The sequence below is a fragment of the Epinephelus moara genome, chromosome 21 (genome assembly GCF_006386435.1).
Source record: "Epinephelus moara isolate mb chromosome 21, YSFRI_EMoa_1.0, whole genome shotgun sequence".
Taxonomy (NCBI): domain Eukaryota; kingdom Metazoa; phylum Chordata; class Actinopteri; order Perciformes; family Serranidae; genus Epinephelus; species Epinephelus moara.
Genome location: NC_065526.1, coordinates 22,102,801 through 22,130,378, shown reverse-complemented (window position 1 = coordinate 22,130,378; position 27,578 = coordinate 22,102,801). Strand labels below are relative to the sequence as shown.

The 27,578-nt window shown below is 39.8% G+C and overlaps 5 protein-coding genes across 6 annotated transcripts in view; 1 reads left to right on the top strand and 4 right to left on the bottom strand.

Moving 5' to 3' along the window:
* The window catches only part of myom1a (myomesin 1a (skelemin)), a 31,974-nt gene extending 31,538 nt beyond the window's left edge, over nucleotides 1–436 (bottom strand). Inside the window, exon 1 of one of the 2 annotated variants that reach the window (XM_050033312.1) lies at nucleotides 297–436. The gene's annotated coding sequence lies outside the window, so the exon portion shown is untranslated. The remainder of the gene's footprint in view (nucleotides 1–296) is intronic. The other variant, XM_050033311.1, reaches the window with a different exon arrangement.
* A 693-nt stretch (nucleotides 437–1,129) lies between these two features.
* On the top strand, nucleotides 1,130–4,593 carry myl12.2 (myosin, light chain 12, genome duplicate 2). The gene is made up of 4 exons (XM_050032816.1): nucleotides 1,130–1,282; nucleotides 2,896–3,105; nucleotides 3,277–3,438; nucleotides 4,042–4,593. Exons 2-4 carry the CDS (start codon nucleotides 2,922–2,924, stop codon nucleotides 4,212–4,214), a joined length of 519 nt encoding a protein of 172 aa, XP_049888773.1. The 5' UTR covers nucleotides 1,130–1,282; nucleotides 2,896–2,921; the 3' UTR covers nucleotides 4,215–4,593.
* Nucleotides 4,594–4,609: 16 nt separating this feature from the next.
* On the bottom strand, nucleotides 4,610–7,739 carry bag1 (BCL2 associated athanogene 1). The gene is made up of 7 exons (XM_050032815.1): nucleotides 7,611–7,739; nucleotides 6,906–7,034; nucleotides 6,722–6,804; nucleotides 6,531–6,644; nucleotides 6,346–6,453; nucleotides 6,133–6,195; nucleotides 4,610–6,042 (listed from the first exon to the last, which is right to left on the bottom strand). The coding sequence occupies exons 1-7, from the start codon at nucleotides 7,645–7,647 to the stop codon at nucleotides 5,953–5,955; spliced, it is 624 nt and encodes a 207-aa protein (XP_049888772.1). The 5' UTR covers nucleotides 7,648–7,739; the 3' UTR covers nucleotides 4,610–5,952.
* Nucleotides 7,740–8,856: 1,117 nt separating this feature from the next.
* On the bottom strand, nucleotides 8,857–16,725 carry chmp5a (charged multivesicular body protein 5a). Its single transcript, XM_050033634.1, has 8 exons — nucleotides 16,527–16,725; nucleotides 14,894–14,998; nucleotides 14,742–14,788; nucleotides 12,153–12,246; nucleotides 11,829–11,900; nucleotides 11,166–11,274; nucleotides 10,816–10,931; nucleotides 8,857–9,312 (listed from the first exon to the last, which is right to left on the bottom strand). Exons 1-8 carry the CDS (start codon nucleotides 16,593–16,595, stop codon nucleotides 9,262–9,264), a joined length of 663 nt encoding a protein of 220 aa, XP_049889591.1. The 5' UTR covers nucleotides 16,596–16,725; the 3' UTR covers nucleotides 8,857–9,261.
* A 9,605-nt stretch (nucleotides 16,726–26,330) lies between these two features.
* Nucleotides 26,331–27,578, bottom strand: part of oprk1 (opioid receptor, kappa 1) — a 7,037-nt gene continuing 5,789 nt past the window's right edge. Inside the window, exon 4 of the mRNA XM_050032685.1 lies at nucleotides 26,331–26,869. Coding sequence (XP_049888642.1) covers nucleotides 26,331–26,869 — 539 coding nt within the window. The remainder of the gene's footprint in view (nucleotides 26,870–27,578) is intronic.

The window sequence follows — 27,578 nt, the reverse complement described above, 5'->3', positions numbered from 1 at the left end:
ATAAAAGCTTCTTGTTTTGAGGTTAAGTGAATGTTAATGGAGTAGATCAGCTCTTCTTTTACACTCTGTGACACATGCAATCTAGTCTACAAGGACACAGTAGCTATAGATGGACAAAACCCAGTTAGTATAAGGGACAATGACAATATCTGAGTTAAACACATTAAATCAAAATATAAAGTGGTTAAAAGAAGGCCTCATGCCTTAGTGATTGAAGATTTGAAAAGATGATCAGATGACACAAGTGAGAACAGTTCCTTAGACTTATCAATTGAGGGGGAAAAAAAGTCACTCACCACAATTAGAAATTCACCAATCCACAGTTGAAAGTCAGAGAAAGGGTGTGTTAATTCCCAAAGTAGCTAAAGCGAATCCAGATCCGGGCAAAGCAGCAGGGTGAGGGGCAGCGGACAGGACGGGAGTCCACTGAACAAAAATAATGCTGCCACTCGGCAGAATGCACAAGACACCGTCACGACCTTTTAAGGCTGGGACGGCTTTAAATTTAGACCATGAGAAGGGCCAGGCGAGCTGAGGAGCCTCTGCTGGGCCTGGCCCTTCACTCTAGGCTGCACTTAAGGGGGAAATGAAGTGGTTTCTAGTATGTCTAATAAATTAGTAGGGGTTGGTAGAAGAGCTGCAATATTTCAGTGGTGAATGGGATGACATGAATTGCTAGGACTCATCTGTTTAGACGTGTGTTCACCGGACTACTCTAATGGCTGCACGAAAATGCGATAATATAGCACTGTAAATGTTGCTCTGAACTTCCATTTCAGTTTCCTGCCTTACTTGTCTGTGACCAATATGCTGTCACTCTGTAGTGCAAAATTATTTAGCCTACTAGTCGCTCTAACACGCCATAATTGGATACTAAGGCAGAATCGCAGCAAAATCAAGCTCATGGTAACGCTTTGGGTACTTTTGTTGGTAACTGCTACCGCCTAGTGGTGGAGTACTTAAACTACAGCGCAGGTCGTTTGGACAAATACAAAGATAAGATGAGAGCTGTAAAAATACTCACACACTTTTTTAAAGTATCTCATTTATCAATATTTAGCTAGCACGTCTGTTTAAATGTAAAAACACAGATATATAAACACGTAGATGTGAGGAGAAGATGGTACAGTCCATCCGTTGGCTCCGTCCAGCTCGGCTGTGATTGGTCAGTTTGGGAAAGAGGAAATAAAACATTGATGGTGGCTCTTTTCGTTCATCATCCTGTGGATGCTCTGGTAGCTGTTTGTACAGCCATTTGGTGATAACGCTTTTATTTTCTGAGGTGAGTGGTTTAATTATTGTGTTTGACATCTTGTGCACGTTGAGGCCACAGAAAGTTGGCGTTTTTCATTTGAATTGGTTCAGCTTAGCTCGCTAAAGCTAGTCTGGTCATCTGGTCATTCAGGTATTGAGGTCAACATGGGGCTAACGTTAGCTAAGTAATGTTAGCTAGTAGATAAAATGTTTAGTTAACGCTAGCTGAGACTTCTGAAGTTGATATGCTGAAAAGCAAAAATGTATTGTTGTAATACAAACATAGGAACTTACTTTGATCACATCAATAAATAACAGTTTCTGTTTGTTGTTGTTGGCTAATGTGTGGCAGGCTAACGCTGACATCATGTGTTTGTGACAGGTTGCTGGGCAGTAAACTCATTTTACCGAGTTGATTCTGGTTCTCTGACCAAGTTAAATGTCCTCTTTGCAGTTATTAATATGCAAATTACCAGAATCAACTTAATTAAGAAATATTAACTGCCATTTAACAATTGTTCAGATGTGGTCCACATCTCTAACCTGGGCCCTGCCCTGCTCTTTGTTAACTTCAGTTTAAAATTAAGAAAACCCCATCCTTATGCTCAAACTTACAAAAGTGCTGTCTCATCCACGATGACATTTATGATGATGACACATTTTCAAGGTGAACCCCTACACGTGAATTCATTTTTACTTGTCATAACCATTGGACCTAGGTGTAGATTACAGAGGGGACGCAGAGGACATTTTACCCTCAATATTTAGAGCATATTCACTTGCCCTCTTCCTTACTAAGAACATGAAAGTAGCAGAAGTCTTTATTAGGACAAAATTAAAGATTTAACACCACAAATTAATGCAGAAAAAGCACAAATTGGTGCATAAAAATTAACCAAAATGCAGGAAATGTTTCATGTGTCCCACCCAATTTTGCAACAAAACCTAAGCTGTTGCCAGTGGAACCAGAAAATATGGATATCACTTATGATATTTTCATGCGGAGTCCTTAAGTTGTATAGATGGTTGAAACAATTAATTCCGTTTAATTCAATTAGAACCAATTTCACAATCTAACTTGTTCTTTGAATAATTAATGGTGCCTCCCGTTAGAGGTGATCCAGGCACATCCTACTGGTAAGAGACCCTGGGGTAGACCCAGAACACACTGGAGGGATTACATATCTCATCTGGCCTGGGAACGCCCTGGTCCCCCAGGAGATGCTGGAAAGCGTCATGGGGGAGAGGGATTTCTGGGATGCTTTGCTTTGCCTGCTGCCCCCACGACCTGGCCCCAGATAAGCAGATGAAAATGGGTGGATGGATGCTAGAAATTTGTCCAGTTGTTTTTCTGCTCTCCACTCTTGTTGCCTTTTATTTTCTAACAACTGTGTTCACAACAACAAGAATGTTTAGCTAACATGATCATAGCCTGGATTTATTAAGCCATATCTGAAGAATGGCGCCATGATCATAATGTTACTATTATCAATCCAGGCAAAAATATAAACCAGAATAAGAAGGAACATAAATACCTATCATACCAACATTTTTATTGAGATTAATTTAACAACAGTGATACAGATTTTAGATCATTCTGTCAAGTTCTAGCTGACACCGTTCCCATCCTCTGTATTACAGGAGGGGGTGACCTACCAACTGCCAACATGTCGAGCAAAAGGGCCAAGGGAAAGAACACCAAGAAGCGTCCTCAGCGTGCCACCTCCAATGTGTTTGCTATGTTTGACCAGTCTCAAATTCAGGAGTTCAAGGAGGCCTTCAACATGATCGACCAAAACAGGGATGGTTTTATTGACAAAGAGGACCTGCATGACATGCTGGCCTCGTTAGGTAAAATTACCAGTGTATTTACACATATTTAGTGATGTGAAATATGTCTTATTCCTTTACCAAATAAAAAATACTGTTTTACTGAACAGTTTTCTCAGGCAACAAATGTTCAGCATGGGTGGTGGGTGAGAGTGAGTGTCATAACTCCTTGTTACTCTTACCATTTCCCAGGTAAGAACCCTACAGATGAGTATCTGGAGATGATGATGAACGAAGCGCCAGGCCCAATCAACTTCACCATGTTTCTAACCATGTTTGGAGAAAAGCTGAACGGCACAGATCCTGAGGATGTGATTCGAAACGCTTTTGCCTGCTTCGACGAGGAGGGCACAGGTGAGCTGAAGTGTCCTATACATTTCATTTCTCAGTGTTTCCAGACTCAGGGTTGTCAGGATGTTTTTGTTTTATTAAAATGCTTAATTTTCAAAGGCAACAAAAAAAATGGCGTCACTTTTTAATGTCCTAAATTCACAAATGGACGTGGATTATACTGCAATTGTCTACTTTTCTTTATAATTATAATTATTAATAGGCCGTTTCTTTAAGTAGCCAATAAATCATTTTGTCTTCATATGCCAAACAAATGTGAAAAATGAATGTCTTTATTCATTTGCTATTTATTTTCTTGATTTACTTAATAATAAAGTAATTGATGTCCAAATAGAAAATGTTGAAGGGAATATTTGTATTTCTGTTGTATTTTATTGTTTGATATAAACATCCATCCATTCTTTAAATAAGAAAAAACTTTGCTTTATGTCAATTACAGAGATGTATAACACAGAAACTTGGCCAATTCTTACATTCAAGAAATTGTAACCAGTGAACTGTTGACATTTTTTGTTGATGAATATCTTGAATGGTTGATCGATTATTGAATTGCTGTCAATCAATTTTCTGTAAATCAACTAATAAATGAATCGACCTCTCCCACAGGTATCATCCAGGAGGAGTACCTGCGGGAGCTGCTCACTACGATGGGCGACAGGTTTACGGATGAAGAAGTGGACGAGCTCTTTCGAGAGGCGCCCATCGACAAGAAAGGCAACTTCAACTATGTAGCATTCACACGCATACTAAAGCACGGTGCAAAGGACAAAGATGATTAGTGACAGAAGCCGCTCTGGACCTGGTCTGCTCTGTACATCACGTGTTTTCACTCAAGTTAGAACAGCTATATCCTGTTATTCGGCTCTCGACAAGTTTCACTGTGGTACAGCTCACTGAAGGTCATATGTTCAAGCTGCTTGTGGGACCATACCGTACCTCTGGACCCCCCTCCAACCCCTACTCTCAAAGCTCATTTGCACATCTGTGAAAACACCACTAAAGGTTCTGTATAAGCTAGTAAAGATGTATGACAAGACCCTCATGGATAAAACTGGAAATAAATTGAAACAAGGAGTCTGTTATCATGGCTGGTTTGGTTTTGCTGAATCATTTGTATTTTGTAGGAAATTAAAGATTAAAACTGTAGTCTGAGATGAATCACCAATGCTCTGTTCATTTTTCAAAGGTTTTATTTGAAAACAAAGGAAAATAGATGTGATGTCAGTCTTAGTGAAGGCTTAGAGTGATAACAACTCCACACTTCTCATTAATTTCAATGATATGTGATTAAACAGGATCAGTCACTGGATTAAACATGGTGCTGGCTTGGTGCTGACTGTGTAGAATAATAAATATACACCATATGGCCAAAAGTCTGTGGACAGCATTATGTAGTTGGTCTATTTTTGATAGCGTGGGTTAGGGTTGGGACTAATGGTTATTTTCTTGATTAGATTATTAATAATTTTGTTTGGAAAATGTTGTGGAACATGCCCTTCATATTTTTCTGATGCCATCAAACTGATTGTGTCTAAAAGCCCATCATTCAGTTTACTATCACATAAGATGAAGAAAAGCAGCAAGTCCTCGAGTGAGAAACTGGAATTAGAGAACATTTTTCGTGACTAATCATTAACTGATTATCAAAGTAGTTCTTGATTATTTTTCTTTCAGTGAACAAATGGTGTCAGCTCTAGTTTGTGGTTGGCCCATTTGTTCCAGTTTGTTCCAATCATAATACAACAGCCCATGATGAAGGACCCTTTCCTATTACAACATTAAGATGTCTGTGTCGAAACAAGGTCCTTGAAGAAGCGGTTTTCCCAGTTTGGTGATAAATTTGACAGGCCTGCACAAAGCCATGACCTCAGACTCACCCAGCACGGCTGGGAAGTGCTGGAGCACCGTTGCCCGGCATTATTGCCTGATCTCACTGATGATCTGGCAGCTGACTAACACCAAATCAATGCAGTTATGCTTCACAAGCATTTCCAGAAGAGTGGAAGCTGTTAGCATTGTGGATTAAAGCCTATTAATGTCCACATACTTTTGGCCATGTGTGTGCAAACTGCCACATGGAGCACTCTGACGTGGGTACATCACAATGAAAAAAAAGTGTCTTCTCTATATTAGGGTACAGTTTGTGAGATGCTGGGTGGTGAAATAGTTTTCTGACATCACTGTGAGTAACTGGACATGTGGCTGTGGCAGTTCGATTCAGCACTGTCTTTGGATGCTTTAAAAGGGATCAACACAATTTGAAACACCTCTGATCCTTTCACAGGGTGACTGTAGTTACAATATCTCGAGGAGCACTTCCCTTTAACGCAGAGAATGTATCCCAGCACCATCAGCCTCCAGCCTTCTGCTCACAGGATTCTCCGTGATAAGGACTGTCTCACATACATCAACCCAACAATAAATAGACAAGGATTGCATCCACACATGATGCTTTCTGTACACTTTGCAGTTGCTCACAGAGCAATTATAGCACACGATGTGGGAGAATTTGTAACTCTATTCAGCCAGGGCAAGGTTTTTCGACTGGATCTTTGTTAGGTGGTCTGATATACACGCCTCGATCTTGTCACACTGCGCCAGGAAATCCTATTGACAGAAAAAAATTACACTTATATTAGTCAATAGTCGCAATGATTTTCTATTGAAATATTCTGATGGCACTTAAAAAGAGTTTACCTGCACCGTCTTTACAAGTCCCTTTTTCTTCATTCTGCAGTCGTTGAAATTCTCTGGAAGACTCTGTTAAAAGAAGAAACACTTCAGGGTTTGTAACATGTGGCACAAACATACACATAAATAAACCTGAACAAAAATAGATTGCAAATTTATTTTGGCCTGCAATCAATAATGGAGACAATAAGAAAAGAAACTATAAAGAAAAAAGATCACCAAAGCATCGATTTGCTCCAGGATCTTCATGAACTGCTCAGCTGCTACTTTGACTCTGTGGTCTAGTTTATCCAACGCCTCTACCTGGAGGTCTTTGGCCAGGAAGCCCTGTAGAAAATGGTTGATAATCAATACAGATATAGTGGTGAACAGAGCACACCACTGCAGGAAAATTGATAGCTTACATTCTTGAGTCCAGTCAACTCCCCGTCAACTTTCTCCAGCTTTTTAGCCGTCTGCTCCACAGATTTCTCGATGTCTTTCAGCTTCTTCAGTTCAGCTTCTTCCTCCGGACTGTTCTGTTAGTAGATTATTGTTAGTATTTATTAAAATACACAGTCACACATCAATGATATCACACATATAGAGGCCTTACCCGCTTTCCAATCAGCATGAGTTTGCACCCTTCTTTTATTCCATAGCTGGACAGACTCTCCTCCATATCCTTCAGGGATTTACCTGGAATGGCAGGATAGTTAAAGCAAGGTGAGAGCTGGTTATATAATATGATATACGAGCTTGCTTGGATGTGAAAGAAAAGAGAACCCCGCACAGTCTACCTTTAAAGATAAGTTTCTGTGAGGCTTGAGGAACTCCAGTAGCTTGGGTGAGAGCTTCTGAGAGGTCTTTGACAATGGGGCCCTTGCTATCATCCTGGCCGGTTAATGTGATGCTGTGCTTCGTAGACCCTGGAATGGGAGAAAAAATTATAGCAGTACTTATAATTTGATGCTGTGATTGCAAAGTATCTGAGCATAATCTGGATATTACACAGGATTTGCTTTACATTTGAGTTCCTATCAAAAATAATCATAAATTCAAGACATAATACTACAGTCTATGTGGTCAGTGAAGCAGCAGGTTTTACACTTTGGATATTATTTGTTATTTATATACTGTAGTCATATTCAAATTACGAATAGCTTTCATACATTCTTGATAAATGCAGCTGTGAAATAAGTTAACATTAATATACAAATGTGAGTGTTACAAAAACAAGACATTTAAATAAATAAAATCTAAGTGTTATATATCTATTTAAAGGAAATGCTTCATAAATGATATTATAGTGTATAAAGGCATAACATTTAACTGTGCTACGTTCACGAGAGCTAGCTACTACAGTAAAATGTTTGGAGAGAGCTAGCTATAGCTACATTAGCTAACCACTTCAAAGCTACTCGAGCGATTGTTCGTAAACTTACATTTATACATCTATCTATAATCTTGTAATTATCGTGTAACAACATGAAAACCCGTATTACCGTATGCAACTGTCACTGTTAACGTTTGCTCTGACATTTTGGTTTTTGGCGTCCTTTAATCACAACATGAATCACACGGCTAACTACAGCTGTTGCTGATTGCTAACTAACTACTTCCGGGACAGACCGGAAACACTTTTTCTAACTTCTATTTTAATTAATTTATTTCTCCTTTTTCAGCGGAAGTGTACATACAAACCAAATATGTACAAAAAACTGATCATAACAACGACAGATTAAATAAATAAATATCTGCACACTGTAATGAAACAAAACATATTGTGAGTTTCACACCCATCTGTGGGGCCAATTCTTCTCCTCAGAACTGTATCACCTCACAGAAGAGTTTCTTTTTACGATGAATAATCAGCAATACACCCTGTATCATGGAATTTACACTCTCTTTGTTGTTGTTTTTATGTATTAAGCCATAGAAAAAAGTGTTAAGTGAAAACATTAAATTCTACTGAGTTCTCGTGCATTATTAGTGGTTAGGATGTGTTTAACTACATTGAAGTGATACTCAAGTCAGATTTTGGCATTGTGTGAGGTCAAAAAATAAGACAAGGCTCACTAAAATTTTCAAGTTAATGCTCTCAGCCAATAAACAAAACTTAAATTAAACCACATCCTGTTTTTTTGAATGCATTAAAAAATAGATATAATGTGTTAAATAGTGAGTTTGAGAGGCAAGCAGATTTTGTTACCTGCAGCCACAGCTAGAGGTGCAACAATTAGTCGATTAATCAATGAGTTGATCGAAAGAAAATGATTCGACAGCTATTTTGATAACTGATTAATCATTTCACTAATTTTTCAAACAAATAATGTCAAACATTTGCTGGTTCCAGCTTCTTAAATGTGACAATTTGCTGCTTGTCTTTGTCATTTATGAAAGTAAATGAAGAGTCTTTGGGCTTTTGAGTGTTGGACAGAGGAAGCAAACTAAAGATGTAACTTTGGGGTCTGGGAAATTTTTATGAGCATTTTTCACAATTGTTGTTTGACATTTTATGGACTAAGTGATTTGTAGATTTATCGTGAAAATAACTGAAATTAAAATATTTGTTAGTTGCTGCCCTGACCTCAGCCAGGCTGGGTGTTTACCTGTTTCCGGTCTTTATGCTAAGCTAAGCTTCTTCTGGTGGTATCAGCCCACAAGTCACTTTCACCCCTGGCTCACAGTGCCAGTTAATCCGTTCCTGGTTGAACCTTCACAAATAATAATTGACCAAAGAATCCAGGGTTAAGTTAAAACACAATTTATTTTGCATGTTTCAAATCACCTGTAGACAGGCTCAGTGGGAATCATCTCCACTGTTAAGAACTCAAACAAAATGGTAATGACTGAACAACACACAAAACTTCAATACAATAAGACAAATAAAAATAAACGTGGTCATACTGACACTGTTAAACGAGACTGACGAGGTTAGACAGGAGGACATGAGGGAGAAAATGTTTTTAAAAAATCGTTCAGTAGTGTTACAAGGCCTCATGCTAGCACAGTCGTGGTAACGACACACAACCCAACACCAGGACAGCTTCAAAATTGTAGTGTTCTCGGGTCAAATGTTTTGCATGTATAAATGTTACTCTACATATAAAAGTGGTTTCAGTTGAAGTGCAGTTCTTGTGATCCGGTTCTTGTTTATGAGGCAGGAATCTGTGGCAGGCCAAACTCATCCACCAAAACGCCATCCTGAAATTAGAAAGAAGAACGGTAAGGAAACACTGAAATACATTTAGTGTACATAACTTAAGAGACTGTACCAATAGTATTCTGGATGAATTCAAAGTTTTTTCTGTTGTGCAATCATTTTGGGAAGCTCAAACATCTGAAGTAGGGCTGTGCGATATGAAAAAATCAAATATCCCTGAGCGGATTATGATACAATGGACCCCTGGACACAGATATACAAAAGGCCCCACCAATTCTCTTACACAGGAGTAACACACACAGACTTTGTGGTGGTTTTGCCTCTGTTTTGTTGCTGTTTTGTGTCTCCTTGTGGTTTTTTTATTGTCACTTTGAGGTCATTTGTGTCTTTTTTAGTCATTTTGTGTCTTTTGGTGGTTGTTTTGCTCCTCTTTTGTAGTTATTTTTCTCTCTTTGTAGTTCCTTTGCATCTTTTTGTGGACATTGTGAGTCTCCTCCTGGTCGCTACGTGTTAATGTGAGTGACCTACTGCAGGTGAAGGCCAGGAGGCACGTTCAGTAATCCATCCATAGAACTGTGACAATTTTTATGACCAAATACCTCAATGTTTATATTGTGACGATATTGTAGGCTTGACTATTGGTAAAGGCTAATAATAGACTATAACTACAACAGTCTGATTTAGAGAATAACATCACTTTACTGCAATACAGCCTTTAAAACGAGAAAAAGACAACGCTTACAATATCACGATATCCAAAACCTAAGATGATATCTAGTCCCATATCACAATATCAATATAATATTGATATCTGATCTGAAGTTTTCTGAACACAGACAAATCCTGAATTCAGTATGTGTACTCCAATTCTGCTAATTAGAGACGAATCCACAGCTGCAACACAGCATGACAATAACGTGCAAAATGCCAGGGGAACACCAATACGCATCCACAGACATCATGGAAAGGATAATGTGAATTTGTTCATCTTAAATCTAAGATGCTGGAGCTTCCCAATGTTGCAATGAGTGTTTTCAGGATACGTATAACAAAAAAATAAAGGATGGAAATAAGATGATGACAAGGGCTCATTACTGTTGGATTACCAATCACAAGTTTCAAGTTTCATTCTGTGAAGTTAAAAAAATTTCTGGCTGCCTGGAATTGTGGAGGAAATCTAAAAAAATGATGGTATGGTTTAAGAAATATGTAGACGTGTTGTAATTGTACAGCATGCAAAAACACCAGCGTGATTATTTTTTCACCTCCCTGTAGTTTTCAACACCATGTCAGATGTTACTTTTTTAAGTTACATAACACAGGTATGCATCACTAATTTTGAAACCTGTTTTTGTTAGGCCAACAGAAGAACATTAATTCAATTACATACATAAACAAATGAACAACATGGGCATATAACATTATCTGTATCACATTAAAATCCTAAATAGATTCAAGGCTTTTTAGAAAACATAAGGAGCTGTAGTCCCAGAAGCCCCTCTACCCACTCCAACTCTGCCTCACAGTGCTCTGAAGACCGTTACCTTGTTTGTCTTGCTGTCACTGGGGATTCCTTCGGGGATAGACGGGGCAGCCGAGGCCTCATCCAGGTAGGAGCTGTCATCATCCAGCAGCAGTTCATCACCCAGTGCGTCCAGCTCTGAAACCACAGTTCCAATGTCACTGTAATACTGTCAACACTTCAGTTACAACGTTACCAAGACAAAAAAATGTCTAATTTGACTCATTATTAAAGGGATAGTTTGCCGATTTGTAGACCCACCAACATGGACACAAAGAGAAACCTGCCCCTCTCCATCTCAAACTCAGAGTTGCTCTACAGACGAAGAAATCTGCCCATAAAGTAAATGCAAGACAAACATGTCAGGTATACCTGCTTCAAGATCGTCCTCGTCTATCTCTGGAGTGCCATAGCTGCGGCTCAGGGCCTCTTGTACCTCGTTGGCGTCCTCCATCATGTCCTCCAGCTGGTCCTGTAAATCCTGAAAGTTCAAAGATGTGCGATCACTTGTAACGTCCAATGTCGCTGACCGAAATTTTTACTCACAACCAACATTAAGATGCAAATTCATCTGTTTTATTTGCTCAGAGGAATTTACCATTTGGTATACGGCATTCAGAACAAGAAATCATTTGACAGCAGAGGACAATTCTCTCATTAGACCACATTTTAACATATATTAAAGAACATGTCATGTTTTTTTTTTAAATAAAGTCTTGAGTCTTCTAATTATCTAACTTTTGGTTGTTGAAATCAGACAACATTTAAGTGAGAAGGGACTGAGGATCTTGTAAATTCTTCTTCAGTTCTTTATACCGGCAGGACAGCAAAAAAGGGAAATATCTAATGGTGGTGACTGTGAACAGAATGCCCACTCACTGCCATGTGCGTCTTCACATACTTGCAATTCTGCTCATACAAATAGAGATAATTACTTGGTCCTTTCTTCGCACTGATGTCTGGTCTAGCCTTGGCCTTCAATATATAATTGCTGAGCGATAACAAGCATAGTTTAGAGGTTTGTGAGAAACATACGTCAATCTGATCGAGTTTGACGTCCTTGTAGGCCTTCTTCATTTCCTTTGCACCGATCTTCATGGCATCCACCTGAGAACAGAAAATAAATTCCACAATATATATTCAGGCACTGGTAAAAAGGACTTTATCAGCACTAGAAATATAATCTGTTTTGTGTCTTTTCAGGTACACTTGCTTTCAGACTTCTAGACTCTCAGCTACTTCTAGGGAGTATTAAGTTTACAAAATGCATTCACACACACAAAAATCATTTCATACATATATTAGACAACATGACAAGAATGTTTTATAGTACAACCGATCATGTCGTGTGTCTCTTACTGTTGTCTTGGTGTCCTTTAACGTCTGGATCGTGTAGTTCGCCTGCTCCATGTTAAAAGACTGCTGAGCCAGCTGCTCTCTCTGACCTTCATACCTGCATAAACAAACAGTACAGCTGGTTTCAAAACATTGTATTGTGCATATAATCTCAGGGTGACATCTGAGTGATAATATATCAGTTAACATTCATGATATATGCCCAAGTATTTTTGGATATGGATGTTGGAATTGATCCTACAGCCGCTGCGGCAAGAGCTTAGCCTTTGTTAGCACGACGAGCTACTGGGCGGCCCAATGACACCTTAAATTTGACTGCTCATGAATCTCGACCACATCAGCTGAAAAAAAATCCTGTAAATACCCTCTGATTGACAAGCTACTTTAATACTGGGTATACTGTATATATCTAGTGTATTCACCCCACTTTCTGTTTATTCCACATTTTGTTTATTATATATTTTTTCTGTATATGATTCTGTAAATTACTCTGCACTTTACTGCATTTATTTTGGATTTAATGGCCCGTCAGATTCTGTAGTGGCAGATGATAAATTCAATAATGTTGACCAAAAATGTAGATTCTGCTATCGTAGCTATCTAGGGATGTCACGATTACTTGATTTCACTATTAACCGCGATTTTAAACGCCACGGTTAATTATTCGTAAAGATTCCTCAACACCGTCACTCTCCAAAGATTATGCCGGGACGCAGAACCATATACAGTAGACAGATCAGCGCCACTCGCAGTCGCATGGAACGAAAACAAAGTTACACAAGCGGCGTCTCCGAGTGATGAAGTATGGATGAAGAAGACTTATTCCCCCCCCAAAAAAAGATAAAGTCAGCCGTGTGGGATCATTTTGGCTATCGCAAAATGACCAAGGGGTCATTATTGAAGACGGCTTTCCAGTTTGTAAAACATGCTGCAAAAAAGTCGCGGCCAGAGGATCAAACACGAGCAACATGATACAACACCTGCAGGACAACCACCCGGCTTTACATACGCAAGTAAAGGTAAATGTACAATAACTGGGTTAACATACGTCAATCTCAATTTATCTAATGTAACATTGAATTAAAAATTACATGTTAGTGTGTCATTTGCAATTAATGGTGTAGTGGTATGATACGAGTTGGGCTTACAGTGCAACGTGACAAGCTAAGGCACGTCTCAAAAACTTTTTTCATGGATAGTTTTGCAGTTTGTGTGCACACAGCGTGAGGTTGTAATGGTTGTGGGTCCGTGTAGCTCTTTGGAGTGAGACGACAGGCAGAAACTCACGTCCACACGAGTGTGGGATTTCACAAATGCTCGTCGTTTATTTTTACATCAACTTAAAAACACTCCAAGCTTACCAAGCCCGGTTGTACGGCTACTACATTTTCATACATGAACAAAATAGTCGCCACACGTACTTAAAACCATCACTGTTGTGTTGAGAGATAAAAGAAAAAGCAGGAGCACATAAGTATACGTCCGACCAGCGTTGGGTGCGCTCAACAGACTCAAATCATAACAGGCGTTGCTTGATGACGTTGCTGCTAGGCGACACAGTATACACCATGTTAAAGGCACATTTCATATATTCGACTGTTACAAGTTCAAATCCTTTTTTTAGTCGTCAGACTGTTTCAGTGTCAGTGTGCAATGTGGAAGATATACGTAATGTCTTCTCAAGGTCCTCAGTCAGTGAACATTTAGCATTAGTATTACCTCCTTTTGCTTCCTCCCATCTGTGTTGAGTAAATGTTGGACTTGTCCTTCCAGCACGATGTCTGTTTCATTTATTATTAACACTGCACGAGATATGCTCTCAATTTATTTGTGTAATTGTAATTTAAAGAGAACAAAAAGACACACACATCCTAGAAAAAACTTAGACTGCTGAACCACAAAGAGGCATGTAGTAAAAGTAGAGTCCGCACACTACTTTTTGGTTACTTTTCTTTGTTGCTATATTATTTTTGTTATGTTGGCATGGAAATAAATGAAACTTAAAGATCTATAAGGAGTGTTCATGTGATTTTACACATTTATAGTGTGAAATTAATTAATGCATAATAATCGTGATTATTTCTCTGACAATAATCGTACCAAGAAAATCTATAATCGTGACATCCCTATAGCTATCAAGCACTATTTTAATGTATTTATGTTGCTATTTTCAGATCCTCATTTTTTATCTATAACATTTTATTATTACTAATGTTTGTAGTGTTTTTTTTCCTTTCCACTGCTATGTTGAATTCTGTCTGTCTTCAGTCTGTATTCCTATTTTATGTTTGTACTGTATTTTAATGTGTAGGACCCCAGGACGACTAGATGCATTCATGTGTTTGTGATGGGAATCCTTGAATTAACAATAAACAATATATGACCCTCTCAATACAAGGAGGCATCATTTTTTAACACCAATCACAATAAAGTACATAACAAAGTATGGTAAGACATTTATGCAATGACAGTGCAACTACAATTTCTTCTTGGGTCGCAGATTTTGGTGTAACAGTGGTCAAACTCTACTTCTCATATCTCTGACTTTCTTAAACATTTCAAAGAGTAAAACATGTGCAGTGTCGGACTCACATTCTCTTCTGCTTCAGGACTCTCATCGCCTTCTGTTTCACCATGTTCTGCATTTAAAAAGGCAATAAATAAATCTGCTGTTTGATATATCTGCAAAAAAACAATCTTGCAACCTTCCCAGCTCCTACTGGTCTTTGTGTGCTGTGTATTACCTTCGAGGGCCCATCTCTCATCTTCTTCATCTGATCCTTGTACTTAACAAGTTCAGCATCTAGTCTGCCAATCTTCTTCTCAATGGACTCTGATCTTGCGTCCACCTGGATGAGGAGGAGATTATTTACAGGTGTAATTGACTTTCAGCATTGCTTGCAGACCCAACACGGCATCATCCCTATGTTCCCAAGAGTATAGCCTAGTCTGCATTAAGTTTTGAGCATGTGTCTCTAAATAAAATCCAACACTGTAAGAGATTGATAAGGTTCATTTTCTCAGTTCAGGAAAACTAAGGGAGATAAATGTTTCAAATGCAGTTTGAGGCGGTTAAAGGATATCAGTGTCTGCAGTCTCAGTCTCTGTGGACCCCCACCCTTCCTCTCTTCATCCATGTCTCTCTCCCGCACCTTTACTTTTTTGGAACCCCAGTTTTTGTTTCTTGGGGAAAGACATGACACTGTAAGCATAAGCGGTCACTCACTCGCATCTCGCTGCATTTAGAGACAAATCCTAATGCAGGATTTTGTGCCTTAAAGGTTTGAGAGGGGCCTCAGAGAGCTTCCACTGGTTTTTATTTCATTTTTTTATACACAAAGGTCAGTCTTTCCACCGATCTATTCAGCCAGTTTTAATTTAGTAATGGCACTAATTACGACATTCTCAATATTGATTCCCTTTGCACCCTGTCTGAAAACACACCTTTTCAAGCTGGCATACTCGGTCTGATCTAATGGTGACACACCAGATTTGCACCGATGATGACTTTATGATACTGATTTTATGCCTATTTTTTTGTGTCGTTACTTAATTTACTTAATACTGAGCATCACTGATTTGTTTGATTTACGGTTATATTGCTGGTTGTTTTAAACTGTGTCTTGTGAGGTGTTCTTGAGTGCTTCGAAAGGCACATATGAATATAATGAGTTGGTATTATTAATTATTGAAAACAAAACAAAACTTTTCATTCCAGGTTTTCCAAGGACCCCTCTTTCATTGGAGCCCTGCTTAGTATGTCCCACTTTAACCCCCATTTTGATGCACCTGGGTGTAGGTTTCAAGGAGCATAACATCTGTAGGCTATTAGCTGTAGGTGGATGATTTCAACATACTGACTCAAGAAATCATACGCTGAACATGTGACCAAAGGCAAAACATTGCTAAGAACATAGCCCCCCTATGAAAGACATAAGACACAAGACACTTCATTGTCATTATAGGCATACAAAGAGATTATGGTTGGCAACTTTCAGTGACCAGCAGCAATAAAAACAGCATAAAAACAAGATAAGATAAAAGCAAGGTAATAAAATGCAATAATTAATAATTAATAAACAAGTCTGGAACAACATGGTCTCCTTAATGTGTCATATCAATAGCATACTGAGGCCTGTGTGTTATTACTGTGTTAGTTGACGGCTGTGGTTGACGAATATATCTCTCTTTCGCTGTTTAAACCAGCAGGAAATAAAGCTAATAGACGATACTTGTGGTGCTGATAGAGAAAGATGTTTAGTCACTGTGGCTTGTTAGCTAGCTGCCTTTCTGTGGCCATGCTAGCTCAGTGTCGGCACCGTTAGGTCACATAATGAAGACACAAACAACAATACACCTGAGCCTGACAGTACTCACATTACCGATACAGTCCGACAGATTCGGAGGAGGCGCCTTCGGCTTTCCGCGTCCGAATATTCTGTTCATTTTCTAAACGTTTAATGAGCCCGTAGCCTTCAGCTTTCCTTTAGAAGACACAAAAAGCATCAAATGCAAAAGGATTTCTTCATTGAAGTCACCCGGAAGCAACGGTTCAGACGCAAACGGCTCTGATTGGCTGGCGTAAACAGTTGTGACCAATGAGGGTTTTCTTAATACACGCCTGACCCCGAGTGGCGAACAGAGGGACTGCAGCTGTGATAAAAACACCTATTGTCCTCATGGACTGCATCAATCATCAGTCTTTGTTACAGCTCCACCCTGCAGATAGGATCAAACTGGGCTTTTCATTACATTTATATTTATTTATCAACTTCTCTGACTCTCTATATGCAAATAGATGTTAACTGGTTATAAAGAATGATGTCTACTGATGCAGATTGCCACCACTTTATAATAAGACACTCAGTTTTCAGTGCTGGAAGGAGCATTCAGGTCCACAAATATATCAGTGTAAAAATACCCCATTACAAGTCCTGCATTCGAAATCATACTGAAATAAAAGTACAGAGGTATTTTCAACAATAAATACTTCAAATTTCAATATAGTACTCATTATGCAGATGGATTTAAGTATACTGTATATGCCATTATTAGATTATTAATACTGATGCATCAGCATTTTATTGTTTGTACTGCTGGTGGAGGTGGAGCTAGTTTTAACTACTTTATATACCTTTAGGTGTAGGGTTGCAACGGTATGAGATTTTGATGGTACGATAGCATCACAGAAAGTATTACAGTTTCATGGTATGAAGGTTTATGTTGTTTGTAAGAAGTCTGACAGGTAGTGGAGGAGGAAATGAGATGCACACACTCAGTGTCAGTGTCAGGAATGAAATAGAAATATCAGAATTGTAGGAGTAAAAAAGAAGATCACATATAAAAAAACACAGTGAGAAGTGAGGTAGGTATTTGTAAAACAAATAACTATGAAGCTATATAGGAGCGACTGTGGAGAGCTGTGAGTGCTCCCTGTCAGTCAGAGGTGAGGTATTATAAAGGGCTATGGCTTGGGAGAGGAATGATTTCCTGTAACAGTCTGTTGGAGAAAGAGCTCCGCTGTCTGTCCAGTATGAGGTGAAGAGGGTGGTCAGGATTATCCATGATGGATAACAGTTTGTTCAGTGTCCTCCTTTCTACCACTGCTTCAAATGAGTCCGGTTTGCAGCCTATCACAGAGCAACTATCGATTATTTTGGACAATCTTTTTCAAATGTCTTGCTTCAAAAGTGATAAAGACAGTTGTTTGATTGTCCAGTTAGTTTCAGATTAGTTCTGGGTTGCCAGGTTGTGAAAAATCACTTTGGCTGGCCTCCTTCTACACGACACTTGTGTTGTCCTTTTAGCCTTTAAATATATCAGGAGGACCCTCCAATGGACCATTACACCACTAGGAGCCAAAAGCTAACTATTAACATCTTATTAGCATTTGTAACTGCAGACATGTTGATTTATTAGAACCCATTGGGTGTGCGTTTGCCAAATGTAAAAGAATCAACATCAGCCAAAGTAACATCTGACAGCCTGGCAACCCTAAGCTGGCTCACATTATTATCAACCAGTTAACAAAATTAAAAGCACATAAAACTAATAGAATGTATCCATTCTGTTTTTCCCCATCACTGGTAGAGCATGTGCTTTATGCAGCTGCAGTGAGCAACAGGCTCTCCTCTGAACAATGAAGCCTATTAGAGGCCTATTAGTCAAAAGAGCCTGAACCCGGCTGTATGTGAGGCACACAGACCTTGAGAGACAGCCGCAGAATAACTGCAGCAATCTTCGTTATTATGGCTAATAGTTTGATTAATTCACATAGAGACTGATTGATTTTATTTGCCTCTGAAATCCCTGAGAACCCCTGTGCACCATTAGACCTGTCAGCTGCTGTGGAGAGTGCTGCATCTTTTCAAGCCTTTGCCAACTAGGAAAACCTCCATCCTTTGTGATACTGTTAACATTCACTCTCTTTTAACCCTGATTTTTGTCTCCACCAGCTCCTGAGGGAAATATAAGGCTCTTTCTCTGCTAAATGCACCACTTTGTAAACCAGGTAGTTGCAAACTGTGTCTGTCAGCAGTTGGTGCTGAGCAGGTCGTGTCCTGTTGATTTTTTTAGAGCTTTTTATCTGAAAACAGCAGCCTGCAGTGAGAGTGAAGCAAACAGTCCAACTAAACAATGAGCTGTGGGTTGAGTAAAGCCCTGCAGGTGTTACATGTGAGTATCAAGAGTGAAGTCAGCAACAACAAGGGCTGAAGTACAGAGAGAATTGGATTATCAGATATAGAAACTAATGCTAAGGGCACTTTGGCTATCTAATCTCTAATATTTGTGGTTATGCTGTTGTTACCATCAGAAGAGCTTCATCTTCAAGTATTTCAGTGTGGAAAACAGTAATTTTATCAAATATTGAAGACACCCTCAAGTAAAAACTATGATTTTAACCTGGTTAAAATGTCCATTTGGTGTTTTTTTATGTGCTACAAGCCATGTCACGAGCCAAATAAGCAGCCAGTCAGTCAGCCTTGGAGCTGCAGTGCACCAATGACAGTGTCAATAACACAGATTCAGTCAGCAAAGGCTTATTACATCAAAAACCAAGGGAACTAATCCTGTGAACTTGTGAAATGAGGGGTAGGTGTAGCAGAGGAGAGACAGGTGTTGGTGTAGCTATAGGTATTTTACAAGTTAAGTTTCACTTTCACTTGTCAGAGTGGGAGATTGAAAAAAAACAGTTTATCTGACACTAGCAATATATTATTAGCAGTTTGATAATGTAGTCAAGCCGACGGTTTGTGTGTTTGATGAGCAGAGTCACAGGTGAGCAGCCTGGGCTGCAGGAGAGGGGCTGAGGGGAGGAGCTAGTTTGGGATTTTTTTTTCATCAAAAAAAACAACAACCTCTAAATATGTAATTTTGATGAACAGAGGTGAGCTTTTTGTACGTGACATATTTTCTGAGAAAAAAAATCATGTCCCTCCTCCTTTTCTTCCTACTTGGTCTAATGGTATTCGCTAGAATCTACCGCAACATACCAAAAACAACCAACCAGAGGAAAGGACTCTCTAATACAGCTGTCAATCATGTCAATCACTGCAGTCAAAACCGTCAAACGAGACAGTGTTGATCAAATATGAATCAAGATTCTGTTACTGCATTGCCTGTTTTTCACCTCAAATGTTTTCAGAAACATATTTTAGTGTACTGTTTAACTGTACAATGAGAAAGTTGGTATGGCTGGTGGGTGGTGCTTGGTACTTTGATCAGCTGTATCCAACATGGTGGTTGGGTCACAAACTTTCTCATTTTACAGCTAAACAGTACACTACAATAGAAGTGGCACAACATAATAGAGAAGGCAGAGGAACGTGATTTTTTTCCACAGATTATCTGTCTCATTTAGTGCTGTGTGAATACAGTTTCAGCAAATATGGCAAAAAAAAAAAAATATAAACAGCAAGGTGCTTCATCTTCATCGACCTTCGCCTTGAAAGTATTTCAGTACAGGGTCCCAAATCTTATCAAACTCAACACCTCTATCCTTGTTACAGAGTCTCAGTCTCTCCAGATGTAATGTGTTTGCCATTTCATTTGACCATAAATCATATGTACGAACAGAGTCCATCTTCCACACTTGTGAAATTAACTTCTGTGCAATCACCATTCCAAATGAATCAGCCAGTTTTTTGGCATTTGCTAGCTGAGAATAAGGAGCTCGTCACTCCAAGGATAGCTATGAGTGGATCAGGTTACCAAGGTTTCCTAAAAGCCTCAGGTAAAAAGTGAAGAATGTTCTTCCAATGTGTATACAATTTACTGCAGGACCAGAAAGCATGCTCTAAATTGCTAATTGTAGATTCACAGCGGTTGCACACAGGTGAAACATCAGTAAAAAGCTATATAGCTTCTCCCTGGAATAATAGTCTATGTAAAGCTTTGTACAAGACTAAGTCTGACATTCATCGCAGGAGTTTCATCCAAGCAATTTTAAGGTGTTAAGTGACATATTTCATGGAAAACAGTCGTAGTGTAGCGGTAATTAATGAGGTGGGCGCACTATTAGGTAGATGGGTAGGTTACCATGGGGAAGTTGGTATATTCTCCTATATATTCTAATAGCCCTTTGGCTGATAGGTGGCTAAACTGTAAACAGCCAGAGAAAGAGGTGGGTATACCCTCCGCTACACCACTGCTTATAAATATGTAATTCTGATGAACAGGGATGAGTTTTAAGGGGTTGAATCAATGCCTAGAGAGGAATGTTACACTCCCCCCTCGAAAATGGTCCAGATACACCCCTGTTCACACCTTCACAATAATATTAGTAAATCCAAAGTGAAGCGAGGCACATCAGCAGCAATGTATCCATATGCTCCTCACGCAGTGGCTGGTCATTACGAATTCCTCCCCAAGGCCACCGACATAAAACGCCTCACAGCTAGAACAACAAGCCTTGGACTTCTGCTCCTCAGCTGAAGCACTCACAGTGGAAACATTAGCTCTGTGCCTGAGTCAAAGAGAATTAATACAGAAAAAAAAAATCCTGGACCCTTGGGGAGGTGGGTTATAAAGTCATGGCTGTTTTTGTGATTCTACGCCATATTTCTCTCCACTGAACCAACCTTGATATCATCAAGGACAGAAATGAAACCCTTCTTATACCCAGTGTTTTCTTTCAATGAAGCAAACTCACATTTTACAGCTTTATTGTGACTTTGTTGCACGTGTGTGAAGCATGTTTCCACATTCAAAGCTTAAAGATACAGCAAATATCCAACAGGTACATTTCATTTATAAGGCAGCAGCACATTATACATACAGTACATGGTGCTCAGACCTGGGCTGAATTCATTTGTAAGTACAGTCATATCTATCGGATACATTAAGAAACACATACTTGAACCAGCAGCTGGATGTCTGGGGTCTCAGTAAGACTTGGATTTTTTCTCAGAGAGTATGCTACAATAACGTAAAGCAGTGTGCTTTTACCAAGATGTGCTTTCATAGTCTTAAAGAGGATAGGGGATGCATCACAACAATGGATGTGGCTAATTGCTGGTCTTAAGAGCAAGCAAAACAGCAGAGTTCGTAGGCAAAGCAAGATAAGGCACACAAAACAAGGCACAAAACACTTCTGCTATAACTATTAAATCAGATTTATACAGATAAATATATTAATGGTTTGCTCGACATTAAGAAAAACCCACACAAGCTTTGATTTTGTGAATTTTGGTCGACTCCTGTAAAAGCTACAATAATTCAGGAAACCAAGACAGAAAACGAGTCACACACTTCGTTTCGTTTACCGAGGGAATTTTCATGAGATAAACATATAAATGCACGGTCATGAGCGGATATTTACAGTATGAACATTAAGTTCCATTAAACACTAAAAGGCATGTTGTGTAGATACAGCCTGTCGTGTTCACGTCAGCTGTTGCCTTGGAGCCCTCTGCCCAGTTTTTTACATGTACTAGTATTAAAGACAAGGTGAGAACATGCCAGGTTGACAATACTATATACAGTATTCGACGACACCTCCACCATGAGACGCAGCATCGCAGCTGGAGTAAGTGTCAGGTGTTATAATAGATTCCCAAGGACAAAGCTCAGCTTTGAATAACACACTGTTTTGACACTGACGCCTCGACAAACTCAGTCACCTTGTCAAGGAGAAAATACTTCGATTCAGTATCTTTTTTGTGGTGAGTTACACAGGATGATCCCTGAGAGGTTATTCAGTATTCTACATGGGTTTTTACTGCCAATGACACAGAGTATTCACAGATTTACAATACAGCAAAGCACCAAATTACAGTTCACATAAAACACACTCAGTTTAAAACACTCTTAATGCAGTTTGTTCCTAAAACAATCAGGGATAATTACTTGTTTTCAGTCTGTGCACACAATACCGGTTGATCTTTTTCTGCATGTGAGAACTATTTTAATGAGTTTTATGTAAAAGTCTAGAGCAGGTAAACAAAATGTGATCAGGCTACATAATAAAATACTTTTGGTTTCTTGTCTGGACATCTTTCATCGTAGTTGCGCTGCTGATATCAACAGTGTGCGAAATAATATTAAAAGTATGTTTGAGATTCAGCTTTCAGATCTTAGCTTTATACAGTCTATACATTATAAAACACTGTACAGAGGTTTAGTAACCAGCTGGGCTGTGACCCCAGAGACATCTTTACACTTCACAATCACTGTCTCACAGGCTTTTAATCTAAACTTTAAAGTATAGGTCAGGTATTATTCCATACTTTTATAAATGTCAACAAATCCCACAGGAGGAAAACTCAATCTCTCTGACTTCTGTACTGTCTGTAGATCTCCGCTCAGAACACAGTCATTGTCACTGAAGACACAGACCTGTAGAAAAAGGTTACATATATATATAGCTTCATACTTATTTTTCGTGACGTCTTATTTTCAGACAGCTGGGTGCTGTAGATTTTTGCAAACAAGTGTCAGTTCCATATTTTTGGGGCGACTATTTTCAGCAGTGGATTGATACATATCTGGTGGTCAAGTGAGTATTTCTGGCAGCAGGAGGGTGCATGTGTGATTCATTTAAAGAAAGATAATGTGCCTATAGGGCTGTACTGAATGGTTTAAAGATTTGAAGCTTCATTCATAACACTGACATTTAAATTCTAAATCAACATTCACTGTTTTTGCTATTTTATTCCGTTTAAAGTGTCATACTATTTGTAGAAGTAGATTCCAGTGGTGCTGCATACTCGTGTGATCCAAACATTTCAGTAACTCCCGAGCGCAGTGAACTCCAAAAGTCGAAATTCATTGAAAAAAACAGATTCCAAAATTCTCATATGTTTATCTGACAAAATATTCTGCTTCAGTCCCTATTTGTTGTTGTTTAGCCCTCAAAAACAACATTCCCACTGCGGTCAAAAAAAGTTTGCTATCATGTACCTGTATTAATGAGGTCGTCTAGCAGCATAAATCACATTTATTCATTAAAGAAAGTTGATTTATTAGAAAGACTAATTTAATACATGGGTGGCACAGTGCTGCCAACACATTCTCACTCCGACTCCGTCACATATTGACGTTTTGGTCATGGACTTTCCACGTCCACATATGACGTGCAAGGTACCCAGGGTGTGTTGGTTGTTGACATTCTGGGACGCTGTGTCAGGTTCTGCCAGTTACATGTATTCTATACATGTATGTCTTCTTTCAAAATACACTGTTTTCACCGCAAATAAACGCACTACTTTGGTACAAAACTGCAAATTGACGTGTTTTTTCCTTCAGTAACAAATGCACATGTTTGCCGCGTTTCCCCGATGCCACCAGGCACCATTAAACTATACCTGCAACCCGTCGCTTATCATGCTGACATTAAAGGATGCATTTTTTTGTTGGTTTCTGACACTGGAAGTCACTGCCCAAGCGCCAGATTTCGACAACTTGGGGTGAGACCGGGCCCATGGTGCAGTGGTTAGCATTGTTGCCTAGCAGCAAGAGGGTTCATGGTTCAAACACAAGGTCGAGGAGCCCTTCTGTGCAGAGTTTTCATGTTCTCCCTGTGTCAACATGGGTTTTCTCCAGGTACTCCAGCTTCCAAACACAGTCCAAATACATGCAGGTTAACTGGTGACTCTAAATTGTCCGTAGGTATGAATATGAGTGTGAATGGTTGTTTGTCTCTATGTGTCAGCCCTGTGATAGTCTGGTGACCTGTCCAGGGTGTACGCCGCCTCTCACCCAAAGTCATCTGGGATAGGCTCGAGCGCCCCCGTGACCCCTAACAGGATAAGCAGTTACGGAAAATGAATGAATTATTCAATCCAATTAATCACTTTTTTAAATCTAGGACTTTTTTTTAAGGTTGATGACCAGTGTTGGGTAAGGGTTACTTTAAAAGTAATCAAAGTACGTTACTGTGTTACTTTTTAAAAATGTTACTTTTTAAAAAAGTAACCAGTTACTTTACTGCGTTACTCCCTGAGTAAAGTAACTCAATTAACTTTAAAAGTACTTCCAATGTTACTCCCTGAGAAAAGTAACTCAAGCACTTTTAAAGTACTTTTGAGTATTCTACATTTCCTATTGGGCAATGGACCACAGGGCGCTAAGCCTACATTTTTTTGTCTCCAAAATTAAAGTTATGGACCACTTGCCCTTCACTGAGATCCAATTCTCCCATCACAGCCGTCACTTTGACCAGTAGAAACACAGAACGATCTGCTGCCGTAGACAACTGTATGACAACAACACCCCAGCGTTTTTAATATTTCCTCTAGGGATGTTACCACACAGAGTAAAAGGGGGAAATGATGGTGTGAAACAGCAGAGGCACTTTGTCAACCCGCTGAGTTAACGTTACTGTCATTAGCATCAAGCTAGCAAACAATGGTACATCCTCACGGTCGGACATAAAGTAATAACATTAACAAATAGCGGCGGGGCTTTTACTCACCACAACTGCAGAGGCTCCCAGCTTCATTTGAAACAAACTACATTATAGACGGTCCGTTATTTATTAATCCCTCTGTGTGTTTATATATTTACTTTTTATCCGCTCCGTTGTCTTTGTAAAGTTAACATATTGCACCGTCATTTCAAACTCAACACTTGTTTCAAATTAAAAGCCCCTTATAACCTCGGCTAGAGAATCCCTCCATTTTCTAAATAGGCTTTTATTCTGAAACATTTGTCAGAACTTCCTGTGGAAGATACAGTAGCTTGATAGTTTACGTATGGCACTTCAAATGTAGATCCTGCCATCTGCTGACGCTTTTAGGTTACTACGACAACATGTCGGCTGGCACATGAACAGACACACAGTGACTCAAATAATAGTCAAAGTAATAAAAAAGGACAAGACTAATCCGATGACATCACACACGCCGTGAAAGACAACCGGGGATAATTGGTGAGTACCAGCATGTAGCGTGTACCAGGCATAATGCAAGTCCTGAGTCTGAAATATGTCTGTCAGCGAGTCCTACTCCACCTATTTAGACTCCACCGTAGACAACGGCAGCATTTCTCCGACCACGTAGCGAGCCACAAGCTCCGTGGCTTCTTTCAGACTGATAGGTTTAACGTATTAGAACCAAACGACAGCCAAGGACCAGCGTTCTAAAAGTAACGGAAGTAACTGATGTCTTGTTTGAAATGTACTTAAGTATTTGATTACTCAAACAGCAAACTAACGCGTTAGGTTACTTGTTACTGCAAAAAGTAATCAAAGTACTCTAACGCGTTACTTGGTAACACGTTATACCCAACTCTGTTGATGACATCATAAAATATTGCGACAGACATTCGAAGCCTCATCTAGAAACCTCACTAGAAGCTTCTTATGTAAAAAAAATGACATTCAGTACAGCCCTACTGCATATATTCATCACAATGAAGGAACATGCCATGTCAATGGTTTTTGGCCAATAGTAAAGAAATAACATATCACATCTCAACTGCACAGCGAATACTGATTAGTAGGATCCATTCTGTGATGGTTTAGGTTTTTTTATGTGATTTGTTGACAATAAAAAATTGTAAATATTACAAGATGATCTTCTACATGAACCTGTTTTTGGATTCTCTGACCAACATGCTGGATGAATAAATAACTAGCCCTCTCTAGCCTTTCCCTCAGATGGCAGTGGTGACTTGAGTCAACCCAAGGTCATTGGAGTCCTCCCAGCCCTGATAGGGCATAGAGGACACGTCCATGGCTAGTCATACGGGTCTGGCCTGCCTCATATCTGCCCGCGCTTCTGTGGGACACGTGTGGTCCCGTAAAGTGCTCCTCACCCGGCTCACCCCGTGAGAGTCTCCATGTCCTTGGGTGCCTGGGCAGCAAAAGTCTCTGAAGCACCTCTTGAAGTTCTCATCCAGGAAGGCATAGAGGATGGGGTTGAGGCTGCTGTTGGTGTAGCCCAGTGCCACGCAAAAGAAGTAGGCGGCCATGACGGCGGTGGTCTCGGGAACGTTGCCGGACAGCGCCTTGACTAAGATGAAGATGTGGATGGGTGTCCAGCACACCACAAAGACGGCGACCACCACCAGAACCAGACGGGTGATCCGGCGCAGGTTGCGGTCCTTCTCGCGCGAGCCTGACAGCAGGCGCACGCTCTTCAGCCGCATGACCATCAGAGAGTAGCAGACGGTGATGATGATGACGGGTGCCACAAAGCCGAAGATGAAGACGCAGATCTTCATCAGGGTGTCCCAGTAGCTGTAGGGTTCAGGGAACTGCAGGGCACACTCTGTAGTCCCTGTTAGGTACAGAACAACACAGTTAGACGAACAGGTTGGATCGGTCAAATACAGACACACAGTCATATTTTATTCAGGAGAAAATCTACAAGACTAAAGCTACGTCCACACTGCAGGCTGCAGTGCTCAATTTTGTGCTCAGCCCAGTTGCTAAAAGAAAATGTTGGCATTGTGGATGGCAAGATATCTGCTGAGCTGCATTTCCAGCCTTGATTGTACCACCAAAAGCGAATATTTTAAGCCAAAGCATAATGTTTTTCTATCCATTAACGTGTGTTTTTTTTGCTTGACCACATGTTAACTACAGCGGTGTTGGTTTGAAAAAAGGTATTCGCACATCTAACTGTCTCGAAGGAGGGTGCGTTGGAAGATATCACTCGAGTCTTTGAACAGAAAAATCCCGCACACTCAGCTTCAGGATTTGTCCAGTGGAAGTGGGGTGTAGGGGATTCATAGCAAGATCAGCTGTCTCGCTCCTGGGGAACTCGGAGTGCGGGGACAGAGTTTGAGGAAGACAGTGAGGGAAATGTCAGATGAAGCAATTAAATGTAGCCAGTGGGTCTATAAGAGAAGAAATAATGTCAGTTGGGGGCCAGCAGGGGGAACTACTAAGCAGGGCACATAACTCCTTGAGATCAGGTGGAGAGATCCACTTCCTCTCAGGAGGAAATCCAGGAAGAGGAAGTATTTAAGTGTGGGAGTGGCCTG

What these genes read in the sequence shown, in the direction of transcription:
- myl12.2 (XM_050032816.1), top strand. Translation starts at nt 2,922, where the DNA reads ATGTCGAGCAAAAGGGCCAAGGGAAAGAACACCAAGAAGCGTCCTCAG. An exon ending in TGACATGCTGGCCTCGTTAG is followed by an intron (nt 3,106 to 3,276) that starts GTAAAATTACCA and finishes ACCATTTCCCAG; the next exon opens with GTAAGAACCCTACAGATGAG. An exon ending in CTTCGACGAGGAGGGCACAG is followed by an intron (nt 3,439 to 4,041) that starts GTGAGCTGAAGT and finishes CCTCTCCCACAG; the next exon opens with GTATCATCCAGGAGGAGTAC.
- bag1 (XM_050032815.1), bottom strand. Translation starts at nt 7,647, where the DNA reads ATGTCAGAGCAAACGTTAACAGTGACAGTTGCATACG. An exon ending in ACAGAAACTTATCTTTAAAG is followed by an intron (nt 6,805 to 6,905) that starts GTAGACTGTGCG and finishes CTGCCATTCCAG; the next exon opens with GTAAATCCCTGAAGGATATG. An exon ending in TCATGCTGATTGGAAAGCGG is followed by an intron (nt 6,645 to 6,721) that starts GTAAGGCCTCTA and finishes ATCTACTAACAG; the next exon opens with AACAGTCCGGAGGAAGAAGC.
- chmp5a (XM_050033634.1), bottom strand. Translation starts at nt 16,595, where the DNA reads ATGAACAGAATATTCGGACGCGGAAAGCCGAAGGCGCCTCCTCCGAAT. An exon ending in TGTCGGACTGTATCGGTAAT is followed by an intron (nt 14,999 to 16,526) that starts GTGAGTACTGTC and finishes CTCCTCATCCAG; the next exon opens with GTGGACGCAAGATCAGAGTC. An exon ending in CGAGGACGATCTTGAAGCAG is followed by an intron (nt 10,932 to 11,165) that starts GTATACCTGACA and finishes CTGTGGTTTCAG; the next exon opens with AGCTGGACGCACTGGGTGAT.